This window comes from Poecilia latipinna, unplaced genomic scaffold (genome assembly GCF_001443285.1).
Source record: "Poecilia latipinna isolate Pla-1442-1.1 unplaced genomic scaffold, P_latipinna-1.0 Scaffold391, whole genome shotgun sequence".
NCBI classification, from domain to species: Eukaryota; Metazoa; Chordata; class Actinopteri; order Cyprinodontiformes; family Poeciliidae; genus Poecilia; species Poecilia latipinna.
The window spans coordinates 107,217-121,796 of record NW_015113007.1 but is presented as its reverse complement, the minus strand read 5'-3'; the positions used below and the strand labels follow the sequence as shown (position 1 = coordinate 121,796).

The 14,580-nt window shown below is 40.4% G+C and overlaps 1 protein-coding gene across 3 annotated transcripts in view; it reads left to right on the top strand.

Annotated features, from left to right (window-relative positions):
* Positions 1-13,999, top strand: part of fgf14 (fibroblast growth factor 14) — a 119,492-nt gene extending 105,493 nt beyond the window's left edge. For all 3 annotated transcript variants that reach the window (XM_015037073.1, XM_015037075.1, XM_015037074.1), the window contains exons 4-5: positions 10,646-10,844; positions 12,342-13,999. In XM_015037073.1, the coding sequence (XP_014892559.1) occupies positions 10,646-10,844; positions 12,342-12,484 (342 nt within the window). In that variant the 3' untranslated portion in view covers positions 12,485-13,999. The remainder of the gene's footprint in view (positions 1-10,645; positions 10,845-12,341) is intronic.
* Positions 14,000-14,580: the final 581 nt, after the last annotated feature.

The following is a 14,580-nucleotide window of genomic DNA, read 5'->3' as shown; positions in this document are numbered from 1 at the left end:
TCAGTCCTCTGCGGTCAGCTCAGACTCTTGAGGCCCGAGACACAACCGACGGCAACTTTGAGCCAAATGATGTTTGTTCTTTTCTCAGAGTCTGTTGCGACGACCTCCTTAAATTTATTTGTCAGGTCATCTTTAGAGACTTCAGCAGGTGGCACAAAGCTGGTAGCAATGCTGAGCAGGAAACAAACCTCTCTCCTCACTGGACTTCAGTTTGTATACCTGCCATTAGAGAAAAGTACATCAGTGAGTTATGACATGTATTCACAATTGCAGACACAAATGAACCTCTTCCCCTTTGCACACTAGGATGTGACTTTATTCGCCCAAACGTTTCCAAGAACAAACATGCTGTAGATGGCAGTAAATTATTCTTTCCATGTGTTCAACGGGCCGGGATGGTGCGATTGGTCCTTGCACCCTCGCACCCAGTTCAGTGTGTCAGCCGTAAACCTGGCTTAAGCTGTCTTTGCTTTCACTGTTAGTGGTATATAAAAAAAAAAAACAATATTTAAAAGAAACAAGCTACGTTGGTGGAGTAAAGCCCGGTGACCTGCCAGGCTTGTGATACACTGGGGGAAACCCTGCATGTATGTTTCACACAAACGGTAATACGACCGTCATGCCACTTCACCAACATGCCAAATGTAAAGGGACAACTAAGTGGAACAAAAAAAAAAAAAAAAAACTAGTTAAAGATTTGTCCTTCCTGGTGAATCTGACCTTTGAACAAGACAACCTTTGCAAGAAAAAAATGACAGATTAAAAAAACAAAAAAAACAATTATATGCTCCAGCATAAGATGCCATGATATTTATAAATACGGTGTTACATTTCTTTTGGTGACGCCGTAGATGAATCCCCGCCATGTTCCAAGACCCCCGTGAATCCTATTGGCCCCTCCTGAATCGCGCAGGCTCCACACTTAGCATCGGTTAAACCATGTAAAATCTAAACGCTCCCTGCACTCGTGATAAGAGGCGGCGCTTCCGCCCAATTTTGCACCAAACCCAGAACCGTATTTGCTCTGTTGGATTTCAGCTGTGTGCACATAACCTCCACTGTGCCTTTCCACCCACTCGGTGCAAAGGTGTCACGAAAGATGAAAGAGCAAACAATGCAGGTGTGCCAGACAAAATTGCACCCGTTTTTTCTTTCCTCTGCCTCTGCTCCTATGAAAATAGAAGCTTTTATCCCTGAGCAAAATAAGGGATTTATTTTTGAGGTTGTAATGACAGTTTTTTTTTTTTTTTTTTTCTTTTAGTATATTTCAGCTCCTGGACAGAACATAGCTCCTCTGTCCAGGAGCTATGATAAAGCTCTGACGACATCAAGATAAATGATTTCATAGCTCAATAGAGCAGCATGATCCTGTCACAAGATGCTGAATTATCTTTGAATTCATAGCCCATTTGTAATCCAGTGACATTGCTATATATGTCACATTGTACAGTTACTACAGAGACCTTACAGCTACATATCGGTTAACGCTTCAGATGTATGGAGTTTCACACTCACATGAAATAATCATGAAATAATAAAGACACGCATTCTTCTATACGTGGATGTATAGTTTGCCATTGGTTACAGTTAGAGTATTGCACTAACTTGCATTGGGGATTGTCTATGTCAAAATTAGATGTTATTTTGAAGGTGATCTGGTGGCATACAATTTCATTGTTATTATTACCATAAAGACTGATGTTTTAATAGATCTCAAATTGAGATGCCTTAATATCGCCTTAATAAGTCTGTACATAGTTATTATGAATATTCTAACGTGGCTGAATTAGAATAATTCTGCAAAGAGGAGTGGACCTGAATAGCGCTACGGTGACGTATGAAGCACCAGGTTTTACCAAACCTTGCGGCAATTATCAACGCTAAAGAGGAAGCGACCCATTCTTAGGAGGCAATTATTTTTTCCGCATGTTTTGGGATACCCGTTTTCTCCTATTAAATGAAATAATCAGTTGAGTGTTGCCTTTTGTACTTAGTTAGGTTATCTCTGTCTAATAATAACATCTGTTTGGTGAGAAAAACTCCATGAGGGAGCGAGTACTTTTTCACAGCTCTGTATGTTTTCTGTGGACAGTCATCCTCTCTCTCTCTCTCTCACTCTCTCTCTCTCTCTCTCTGCCTTTTTTTTGTGTGTGCTTAGATCGGCAAGAGTGTTGCCCAGACTATGTGGGCGTTCGTGCTGCCTGTCTAAAACATCCGTAGGAGCTTGTTGCACTATCGACTTAGTGGCTTATTTGACAAAAGATGACCAGCCAATCTAACCAAAAACATCTATCAGTCTTGACACCAATCTGCCACCAGTTTATAGATCAACACTCGCAAAGTGGACAAAACACACACACTTGACACTTTGCTCACGCAGGAGTGGGTAGTGACACTGTTTTTGCTTGCCGGAATGTTTTCCTTCAGTGCTGCCTTACTTTTTCTGGCATGTGCAACGTTGTGCAGTGATTTATGCCAAAGCTTTTCAGAGAGCAGATGTGTATTTGCACTGCGCTGTATATCATATGTCATTTGTATCTTCCCTTTGATATCAGCTTATTGTTTCCCTGGAACGACCATTTGGAAAATGGATAATTCTTTGCCATCTATTTTCTTTAATGGCATCGAATTGTTTCAATTCAACCTGCAGGGCGCTTCACGCCAACATAAACCTCAACATTTATTGGTCGTCAGACGTTACAGGATCATCTTTTTTTTTTTTTTTTAAAGCTCTTCTTGAGAAAAGGGTCGGGAATTCGAGGGTGAGTGATGGGTTTGTTATGAGCCAGGGGAGCTGTACTGGTTCAGTGTTAATGGCTCTTTGCCTTTGGGCAAACTTGACTGAAAGAGTAAGTGCTTCTAGCGCTTGTATACTTCAAAACTGCTGCAGTTTTTTGTTCATGTGTAAAAAAAAAAAAAAAAAAAAAGCTTAAAGTTTTCTAAATAAGGTTTTTGTTCTTTTGCGTTGTGCAGTGACACTAATAAAGTTAGCTAATCAGCACTAATAGCACATGTGCCTTTCTATTGAGTTAACAATTGCACTCATAATGAAGAATACTCATCTCTTTTAGATTAATATTTATCATCATAGAAAATCTGGCCCTTTGCTGAATACTATAAAACATTCAATATCTACTTGCTGCAAAACAAAAAAAATATATATATACCTGTAGACTACCAGATGTATTGAGGGAAAGTTCATCAAAAGACTAAAGCTCCTTTTCATAGGAATCAAACTTGATGAATAATCAGAAAGTTTTCCTGGGTTTGAACTAGTCAAAGCTGGTTTGAGTTTTATTTTGTCTGCAAAAACAAAACAGGACCAATGAGGACCAAAGAAATTGCTAAAATCTTGTCAGGTTCTGTTGACCTTTTTATTGCGAACCATCGTACTATTAGTACGTTACTTACTCATATTTATTTCTTAAGAACAGTCAATACTTTATATTACTCAGTTTTAAGAAATAATTGGAGTACTTTTTGCTTCCCTTTTTAAAAAAAAAAATCACTTATGTTTTATTCAATTCTGCTTAAAATACACAAAGGTATCATTATTTAAGGTGACCATGTTGTGTGAATCCCCTACAATTCCTTGCCTTACAACCAAACATATAGGAACATATGTGTTATTTTTTTCTTATTTTTAAATTAACATCTGTTTCTAACCATGCCGCGTGGATTTAGGTCAGTCATGATCCAAAACAGAAAGCCTTACTTTAGGCCAGTGTTTCTCAACCCTGGTCCTCACCGCCCCCCTGTCTTGCCTGGTTTAGGTGTTTCCCTTCTGCCACACACCTGAATTGTATCTCTGGGTGATTAACAGGCTTCTGCAGTATTTAATGGTCATGCAATCATTTGAATCAGCTGTTCTGGAATAGAGGCACATCTAAAACATGCAGAGCAGGGGGGCGCTGAGGACCAGGGTTGAGAAACACTGCTTTAGGCCTTGTTCAAAAATTCCCTTATTCGACGACCCTTCCTCCTTCTCGGAGTTGCAGAATCAGAGAGATCTGCTGAGCCTCCCATTGTCTGCACACTCTGTCTACGTGACTTTCATACATATGAGAGCTGGGTAGCATCGTCGATGTCGCCCAGCTCTCTCTGCAGGTTGACCTTTTTTTTTATTTTCTATGGATTAATAGGTTTCATGCTTGCAGCATTAATAAACAATTTCTTGGTTCCCTCAGTGGGAATATGAGCAGTCTCTTTGCATACTGTTACACCTCCTCTCCTCATGTGAGCCTCCACTCATCTCCATTTTAATCTTTTCTAATTTTCATTTACAGTTTTGTATGCCTTAACATTTCTTGCAGTTTGAACCTCTTAATGAGTGTTTGCAAAAGCACACTTTCTTTTTTTTTAATCATAGATCATTTTCAATTGTTTCTGGCTCTGTTTTTCTTCCAGCTTTTTATTCATGTTATTTTTTTTTTTTCCAAAGAGCTCTTTCCCCTGGTCGATCTGCCCCAATTTGTGTTTAAAAAAATAAAAAAGATGAAATAATATATATATAAAAAAGCAAGTCCTTGTGGTTTGCTGTGGCTGCTCTTTATTGTCGTCTCTGTCTTTTTGCTGTGCTGATTATGAAGGGCTGAGCAGTTTTGGCCTCTCACGCTGACTGTGGCCAAGGTCAATTATGGCCCTTCCATTCAGAGCATGGCCAATCACATGCTAAGGAGCCACTGAGGTGGAGCGCCAGGCGGGGGAGATTGAGCGGGTAGAAAATCAGCCATTTGGTGCCTCAGAAATGATTCGATTTTCCACTGGTGTGAAAGTGTATGCTGTGTCTGAGTCTCCTTCACTTTGTTTTCCTTCAATATCACCCATATTTTCCCAAAGCACTAGATGTTGGCCAGAATCAGACGGGAGACAGTTGTGAACGTAAGGCGAGTGAAGCTTTGTTTCGTTTTTTAGGTCCTTCAAAGTCCAAGAGCTTGTGACATTTTTTTTTTTATCAAACAGTCGAATTAAAGCTAAAAAGACATTAAATAGGCACAAAATGTCATTTCAAACACTGCTGTGTGTTTTCTAGGAATTATGGTTTTTTGTGTGAAAACGTAGTGAAGATTTGAAAATAGCAGTACTTTGTAGCCCTTCTTTGTTATCACAGAGAAAGACAGAAACAGTGTAACGCTGTTGAAAATTGTAAGTGAATCTCTTTGCATTAGAAAAGCATATGGGTTTTCTAGGTGTAGTTCATGACACTGCTCAAAATGTTTCAAGTTGCATTCATTAAAATTAGACATTTTGGGTAAAGTATTCGTCCAAATCTACATTCTAACGCCAACCATCACGTAAAAACATGCAATCAGCAAGAGATTCACATTTCAGGTTTCTACCTGTTACACATAAAAGAGAAAGACTATGTCATATTTCATAAATGTGCTACTTCCAACTCCTACAGAAGATAAATTAAATACAACACGACGAGCCCTTGTTTTGCATCAAACATGCACCTTTTCTAGTTTTGCATGAAAACACATGTTTTTACGTATTATCGTGTCCCAGGGGTTGAAGAGGTACATGTTTGGGTTCACTTTTCCACGCCACTGTTGTTGACAAAGCCTTTTCTACCTTTTTGACGAACAGCAGCAAAATGTAACAAATGTGTTTACTTTGTCTTCAGATGGGTTGGCCGCCTTTATGGCTGCAGCTCAAACAAGTTCTTCATGATAATTTGCTAAAAAAAAAAAAAGAGTCTCTTGTCTGCAGTGCCTAGGTATCCTTGAGTTCTGGGTGCTAATGTGATGAAATGAGGGGAAAAATGTCAGAAGGAAAAGGAAATGTATTTGTGGCAACACGATGAGCGCGGTAAAAGCCTTCAACGCGCCACTGACACACTTAAAACATCAGCAGTAAACAATGCATCTGACATCGGCTGCCTTCGCCGCTCTGAGCTACAAATGAAGCTGATTACAGTGGCCTTCTCGTTCCACAAGCAAACCACCTCCGCATGTTCAGCCTCCATAAACAAAGGAGAAGAAGAAGAAGAAGAAGAAAAAAAAAGCAACTTGTGCTTATGTGAAGGCATTTGATTAGCAACAATTACGGCCTTGGCACCAGCTTGTATGATTACTTCTACTCAGGGCTGTTTTGTATGTGTTACATAAGTAATCACCGCCGTGCCAAACCTGGCTGCCGTCTGAACGATGTGGGCTATTACAGGAACCTAGATGGGGTTTCGGCTCACCTTATCAGGGAAAAATGTCAGTGATTAACAATTTAAAGTAACTCTCGAAACCACAAGTGGGGGGGGGAGTCATTTTATTGCTTTGTTTTGTGGTTTGTGGTTTGTTAATGCATGAACAGGGCATGTTTAGCCATCATTTTAGACCAGATTTTATTTGGTTCGGGGAAATGTCCTTTTGCTTATGATAGCTGGCTAAAGCTCAAGCAGCGCATTGTTTTAAAAATAAACACATCCTCTGTAATAAATGATTTATAATGTCTTGCGGATGTGGTTTTGTTGAATGTTGAACAAATGAAAGCTAGAAAGTGTGCCACACAGTTTGCATTCAGCCCCCCGCCCCCGACTCCAATTTTTGTAGAACCACATTTATCTGCAAGTCTTCTGGGATGCGTCTCTACCGGGTTTGTTAGTCTAGTGAAATAGATTGTGCACAGGGAGACAGGTTTGTCCTTTGGCTTTAGGTCTAACCTTTTACTGGGCCACTCAAACTCATAAATATTATTTATGAAAACCACTGGAGCTGTGGCTGTATGATTAGGGTTGCTGTCCTGCAGTAAGGTAAAGGTCTGCGCCTGTCTTCAACTTTCCCTCTCTGGATGGTCCTCCATCTTCCGGTTGTCATCTTTACTCCCATCAAAGTGGCTAAATACAAATTCATGCTACACTTGTCAGATTTTTTTAACGATTATAGAGCATTTTTGAAAGTCATGCTTCAATTTCCTAACACTTTAAAATTTTGTGACAGCCTATTGCACAGAATCCTAATAGAATACATTTAAGGTTTTAGACATAATGTGATACAATTTGAAAATACTCTTGGGATGTGTATAATTTTACAAGTCGAGGTCAATTCTGTAAATAAATCTCAGTCCCTCACCTGCTTACTTGAACACTTCTCATATTTTCAAAGCATGCACAGAAAAAGCTGTTTTAAGCTATTATTTAATATTTGCAGCTGAGACACCCTCATCTTGAAGTCATATAAGGCTCAGTTTTTAATACTTCAGCCATCAAAGCGACCATAAATCTATTGTTTTGTCTGCTTTCAGTCCTGTTTCTGATCCCACCGTTTACAACGAGAACAGTGGGATCGTACATCTCTTGTGCAACAGAATCTCTCAGCAGACAGAGCAAAGTCTGGACATTTATCACCCCACATGCAACAAATCACCGCTCTGACCCTTCAGTCCCTGCTGTAGCTGCTTTGACTGTTTTCAGCTGGAACTGAACACGCTCCTCCTCTGGAGCTTTCCGACATGTCAGCTGTTGCTGTCGCGCCGCATTATGCATTCGAGCCCTCCACTCAGAGATGCCCACAAGTCCTCGACCAAGGATACAGAGGACACTCAAAATACAGCTGGGTGCTCCCTGGGTTCATTAATGTCACCCGAGACGTCTCTTTGCTTCTTCTTGCTCAGCTCCTCTTGTCAGCCAAATGCTGTCTGGAGAAGAAGCTCTGACAGGAGTAATTAGATGATAATCATGAGAGAGTGTGTGTCCTGAGTTCAAAACTGGTCGTAAACAGCAAAATGTGCCGCAGTTTGACATTACTGTTTAAACTTTACCTTTAATAACATAAAGTTACCTAATTTTTAAAGTGCAATCAGTAATACTTTTATAACAAATTTATATCAGTAATGATTTCTTGGTTAATGTCAAGTTGTCATAACAAAGACATTTTGAATAATGTCAACTTTGTATTAAAAGTGTCATAATTTACCGAATGACGCTTTATGACAACAGTCATAAATATTCATGAAGGCTTATTCATATTCATGACAGGTGTTATGTTTATTACAGTGTCATGTCAGTCTTATTCAACCCCCTTCAAATAAAGTGTTAACGACATTTTTAAAGACAAAGTGTATCTTATTTATTTATTTTTATTTTCTACCATACCAGTAACTTACAATAACTTGTAAGTTATTCAAGTTGAATAACTTACAAGTTATTCAACTTGTAAGTTATTCACTTACAAGTTGAATAACTTGTAAGTTATTCAACTTAACTTGTAACCAGGAAACAAATAAACTGTCAGTACTGGAGAAACTTTGCACTTCGAATAGATACTCACTGTGACACTTCTTTCATTGTCAGCGCCTTCTCTATCGATAGTTTAGTCATTTTTTTTCAATTTTGCCTTTCAGTGGACTAAAAATTTGAAGTTAGAAGTAAACTTGTGTTAAACATCCTAAGGATTTGGCCACAAATATTGCTTAACTCTCTGAAAATGCCAACAACAAAGTTGACAGGTGACTTGTGTCAGTGCAGCTAACCAATCAGAACAGCCTAGAACAGCAAACATAGACGAGACAATCTAGTACCCATTCATTTTTACATTTTTATTTGAAACTGTCTTCACATTTAATAGGGATGTTCCAAATAAATATATATTTGCCTTGAATACTGATCTGACATTTAGGCTTTTTGTCCAATAATGTCCTATCACACTAATATTTCAATAAAGTTAGTCAAATGGACTTGCACCTATTGCGCAAGAGTCAGTTCTAGGTGATCATGAAAAACAACATTGACTCACATTGCAGCAGCGACCCAGTAAAAGCACGACTATCTCACACTCTGAAGTGACATTGAAGCCATCATTTTGTATTCGAACAATTTAGCTAAACGCATGTTATCGGTTGGGTTCACGTATGGAGAATTGAAATTTAATTCACAGAATGTCCCAGATGAAAAAGAAATAAACTTAAATGAGACAGTGACATAATGGAATCGTAAAAGTAACACACCTGGTTATGCTCTACGTACGAAGCCTTTCCAAGACGAGGTATGTTACTTTTTTGTTACGCCACAGTTATTGAAAACTAAGGAGCCTGGTCGTAGCGGAGCAGGACGCTGTGAATTTCATCTCAATGACCTCATTTTACACACAGTTTTCACAACAGAAGCACATCCAGACCCAAAGAACTTTGCTTTGAATGTCATAAAATGCAATCGCTAGAGTTTCGGCTGCATTTCTCCCACACTGACAGCTGCCTTATTAAAGCAAGCTGGTCAGCTGTTGCAGACAGACGGGGAAACTGTTGCAATCCATGCAGTTTTTCTATGGTATTAGTGTTATAGAAACACTAATACCATTTTCAAAGCAGAGCACATAAAAAATAAGTTGAGATTGTTTTAAGAATAGTCAGTCAAATGGTTTGCTGGGCTTTTTCCTGACGTAAAATCACAAAGAGGCCACCGACAACTCGAGGCCACCTTTGTGAGGTTGTTGTTGAATTTGGGACTCGAGGACTCTCGACACCGACAATTTCAAAATTACATTTTTAGAGCCCTAAGCCAATACTTGGGATCATATTGAGACGCCTCCAATATGTTGGAGACACCTCCTGCTATCTGTTTGGAATCAAAACAGACTCAAAATAAATTTGTACAAATATTCACTGATTACCATCTATGCATTAACTCCACAGAAACCACACGACGGTGCTCGTAAATATTCTCCAATTTGCTAATTGCCTGTTACTTTAGAAAACCTATTAACTAAGAAAGCAAAAAAGAACTTTTAACTTTGACTATTAGAACTACAGAAGTGCACAGCGGATAGGAGTTTTATGATGTATATGCCAGTGGTTCTGTGGTTGAGCACAGTATGAAATACTCCCCACAGATGTGCTGGACCTCTCCATTGTGATGAGTGCTCTTTGATTAATTTACCCCCAAATGAAAGGCTTTATTTTTAGCCTGGCAGTGTGGACAGCGCAGAAATGCTTTTTTTTTTTCTCTTTTTGCCATACTGTCAAAGATGGATCGGTAACAGCAGAGAGAGAGGAGGTGCCTCGGTGATCGTTTGTCACTGCCTGGCCGAGGTGTGAAGGATAGAGTAATCACTGGGTTATTTCTGTCATGATTCGAAGAAAGTTTAGTATTCATAATTAAGTAGCTGTCAGTTGAAATATATTCAATAGGAAAGATCACGTTTAGACGTTTCTGGGTTTTTCGTTTTTCCTTTAAATAAAGAGATGAGGAAAGATGAAACGGCAAAGCGGGATCAGCTTGACATCTGGGTGGACTGGGTTTCTCGTTACCAGCTCCGTCGATGTCGACGCCGAACAATACACACATTCTGCCTGGAGCATGCGCTAATTGGCGAGACGATGGCTTTTACATGTGATGTCAGGGTTAAGGCCAAGGAGAGCATGAGGGGAGCATTTCATTGAAGATGATTATAACGAGGGACACTGTGCGGAGCTCGTCCTTTTCAAGTCAGGCAGCGAACATGAGCTTCATCCCACATGCCAAGGCCATTTTCTGTTCACCGTGAGCACGATACACGAGTGAAACGCTGCCCAGGTGACCCCCACCCCACCCACGCTGTGTAAATTACAATTCTTCTGCTTGTTGTTTAAAAATCGTGAGGATAAATCTTTCGGATTAACTTTGATCTTAAAATCCGTGACACCTGCAATGTGCTTCTTTCGCCCGTCTCTGCAGGAACTATTTACAGCGGAATGCAAGTTCAAAGAGTCAGTGTTCGAGAACTACTACGTGATCTACTCGTCCATGCTGTACAGACAGCAGGAGTCAGGGAGAGCATGGTTCCTGGGGCTCAACAAGGAGGGCCAAGCCATGAAGGGGAACCGAGTGAAAAAAACCAAACCAGCTGCTCACTTCCTGCCCAAGCCATTAGAAGGTACGTGAGCTCAGCAAACGTCTCCGTGGCATTTTAGTTCACACTGTAGCGTCCTCAGATGCAGATTTTTTAGAATATTCCTTTAGGGTTTTATGTGATGGACCGACGCAAAGTAGAGGGAACTGAGATGGAGAGGAAGATGATACACGGTTTTGGAACTGTTTACAATTAAAAATCTGAAAAGAAACAGAAAAAAGTGTTGTTTCTTTGTAATCGAGTTTTAGAATGAATGTCCAAAAACATCTGCTCTGCTCAGTCTGCAAAGGAGAGTGGGGGGAAGTGGTAGCCTTCAGGTGTTCGATACTAGGAGAGATATATCCAAAAAAATAAAGACTTGCAGCTGTATTTGTAGTAAAAAGTAGTTCCTCAAAGTATTCCTCAAGGGATGTAATGCAAATGCACATTTTAGGTTTCTATGTGTAAAAATGCAGTGAATCGTTTTTTTTTTTTTTTTTTTTTTTCCATTTCACAATACAGTAATGCACAACTTTGTTTTGGTCTAGTATGTGAAATCATTATAAAATACATTGATGTTTGTATCGATAATGCAACAAACGTGAAAGGTTTGCAGTGTGACTGCATGTGCAAGGCCCTGCATCCAAGACATTTTACTTGGGTTTCAAATTTTTCCATTAAAATATAACTCGAACGCGACGCTTGAATATATTTATCATCGCGATGCTTTTTTTAATTTTTTTAATTTTTTTGGTTGTACAACCTTCTGGTAAATGGATTTTTTTTTTTTTCCCCAGAGGTCACTAATGCAGCAAGCTTTGCTAGCCGTCCAACTGACTGTGCAGCAGAGCACGTTTCAAATATGTTGCTTGCTAAACATAGAAAACTGAAAACGCTGAGCGCGACAACATCCGTGATCCTTGTGATATACCAAGACAGCTGTCTCACACAATAAGACCTGATAGAAGACTTACCGATGGTATGCCCGCTGTAAACGAAACGACTGCATTCGACATGTATTCGTATTTGTGTGCTGATTCACTGCACCGCTGCTGGAGGGATGCGCTATAGGAGGCAGAGACAGCTCTGTGAGTGCAGCATGAAATGTTGATGGTCCTGCACATGCCACCGTCGCTCTCATCAGCCGCCGGCCCTGATTGCCGCCCGTCATTCGAAACACGGAAACAAAGTGAAGTGTCTTGTCAATGCGGTAATACAGCTGGGGTGTGCAAGCTGCAAAATGGGAGAGGGGAGCCTGTTTTTTTTCTTTTTTTTTCTTTTTGGGTCGAAAAGCTGGTACTTAGATTTAAAGTCAAGGAATAAATAAATCAGAATGAAAGTATAGAATCTTAACCTTTATTGAGTGTACCATTTCTTACATCAGGAAATTGCACTTTTAAGAGTAGTTTTTATGTTTCTTTAAAAAAGTATTTAATTTGTACGTAACATATTATTCAGGAACAGATCTCAACTCAATAAAGAGGAAGAGGACAGATCACTGCTAACGGCTTTCGTCTTATCTCCCCGTTTGTCTCCCTCCAGTCGCCATGTACAGAGAGCCATCGCTGCACGACGTCGGAGAGACGGTGCCCAAGGCGGCCGTGCCTCCCAGTAAAAGCACAAGCGAGCCGGTGGTGATGAACGGAGGCAAACCTGTCAGCAAGCCCGACAAACCAGCCACATAGCCACACCTGACCAGTGCCTGGTGGGAGTGCATGTGCGGGAGGGGAGGAATGTAAACAGAGGCGAGGTTCTTTTTTTTAATTTTTTTCTCCAGCTAGTCTCCAAACCCTCTTTTTTTTTTTTTTTTTCCTGCGGATAACATCCAGCCGAGACTCCCTTCTCTTATTCTCTTGCTCCTCCTCCTCCTCCTCCTACTTCCTTTCTCTGGCTATGTCAGCACAGACTGATTCTGCGATGGTTCGGCCTGTCCAGCACAGGAGGGAAGAAGACCTCTGATCCTGTAATGCCTTTAGATCCCTTTGAAATTGCGATAATTGAACTGAATGACACGCGGCTCACACTGACGCTTGATGCTGGCTGGCTTCGTCGGAAGGACCTCCTTTCTCTATAATGCCCTGTCAGAGCGGAGGCCGTGTACCTTCAGATCTATTTTCTATATCACAGTTCACCAGCCTTGTTCTGGGATAGAGACTGTATAGACAGAGTAAATATTTGGACCGTTGTCCTATATTTTTTACAAGTACGTTCCCCTTTCCTTCTCTTTCTAATGCTGGTCAACATACAGTTAGTTTTTGTCAAAAGGGAAACTAGAAAACTTTTTGCAAGAGGAGTTGTATGATTTTTTTCTAAGAAACACAACAAACTTTGAAGCATACCAGTACGCACTTGAAAGAGCCCAAATAAACTTTTTTTTTCCTTTTTGGTTTTGTTTTGTTTTGTCTACGACATGCGTACACCAAAAAAAAAAAAAAAAGAAAAGCAGTCGAAGAAAGTTTGTGCAGCTTCTCCGCGGCTCATAGAAACACATCGGAGGCTGGCAGACGGCTCCCGTAATCATAGTTGATGAAGTGCTAATTACCGTGGCTGCAATCAATGCGAGGAGCTCCCTGTACATGCACAAACACACAGACACACACACACGCTCACTCACACAAAAACACAAATATTTCTAAACAGATGTGCGTGTGGGTGGGTAGGAGAGCGCTGTAAGGAATGGTGTATACATATCACTATCTGTGTCCCACCGGCGGTTCGGTCCGCCTACTCCAGTGAACGAAGGAAAAAGGGAAAAGAAGAAGAAAAAAAAAAAACCTGAAGTCTATTTTTCTTTAACCTTATTTCAGAGCGTGGGCTCTAGGAAATATCTCTAGGCCTTGTAGGCCTCAGTTCCTCATTCACCGACTTCTTTGGACACTGAAGCAAGGCTTTGTGGCTTCGACCCAGATGGTCTATAACTGCAGCAAACGGCGGCCGTGTTATGGCGGCATCTACTTAAAAGCAGAGAAAACAAACATGGCTGACAACCAATAGGTCTTATTTATACGTGCTGCGTCCCTATTTGGTTCAGCGATCTAAAGCATGGACAAGGTCACTGCTGTTCCCACTTTGCAGCAGTTGTACCCCAGATGGCTTTTAGTGCATCTGTGTGTCTGTATAAAACTTAGGGAGAAATTACTTTTAAAAATCATAACTTTTTAAAGGACTAGATGATATATTATTATTATTATTATTATTATTATTATTATTATTATTATTAAGATTATTATAAAAAAGGATTTGTCTCCTAGCTCAGCATGCAGAGTCCAGTAATGATCATCTTGGCCTATCACGTGCCTGTTTGGACCTTGATTCCCGGCATGCAAAAACAAGATCCCAGTCCCCACTGGGCCAAAGGTGCCTCACTCACCCGATAGATCCACATGTAGGGCGCGTAGCATTATCCATCGAGAAACCGACACTCAGATGTGTTCATTCTGAAACAACCAAAGTCCTTTTTTTTTTTTTCATCCCAAGAAGAACTTCATCTTAATAAATACAAAAAAGAAAAAAAAAAGAGGGAAAAAAACAAAATTCAAATCTGACTCGCTCTCAGATTTAATCCATCAAAGCTTTCACTGTGACAGCATTTGTTATTCGTTGGGAAGAATCAACTCCTCTTGACCCGCAGCGGTCTTGACTGATGTCACTTTTTTTGCGAGGGAAGTACGTATAACCTAAATTACTCATGTGCATGTGTTTTCTACCTGGAAGCAAGGGACAGGGGGCCGTTGTTCTTCACTTCGTATGAGTGTGGGGGCTGGGGCTGGGGGTGGGGAGG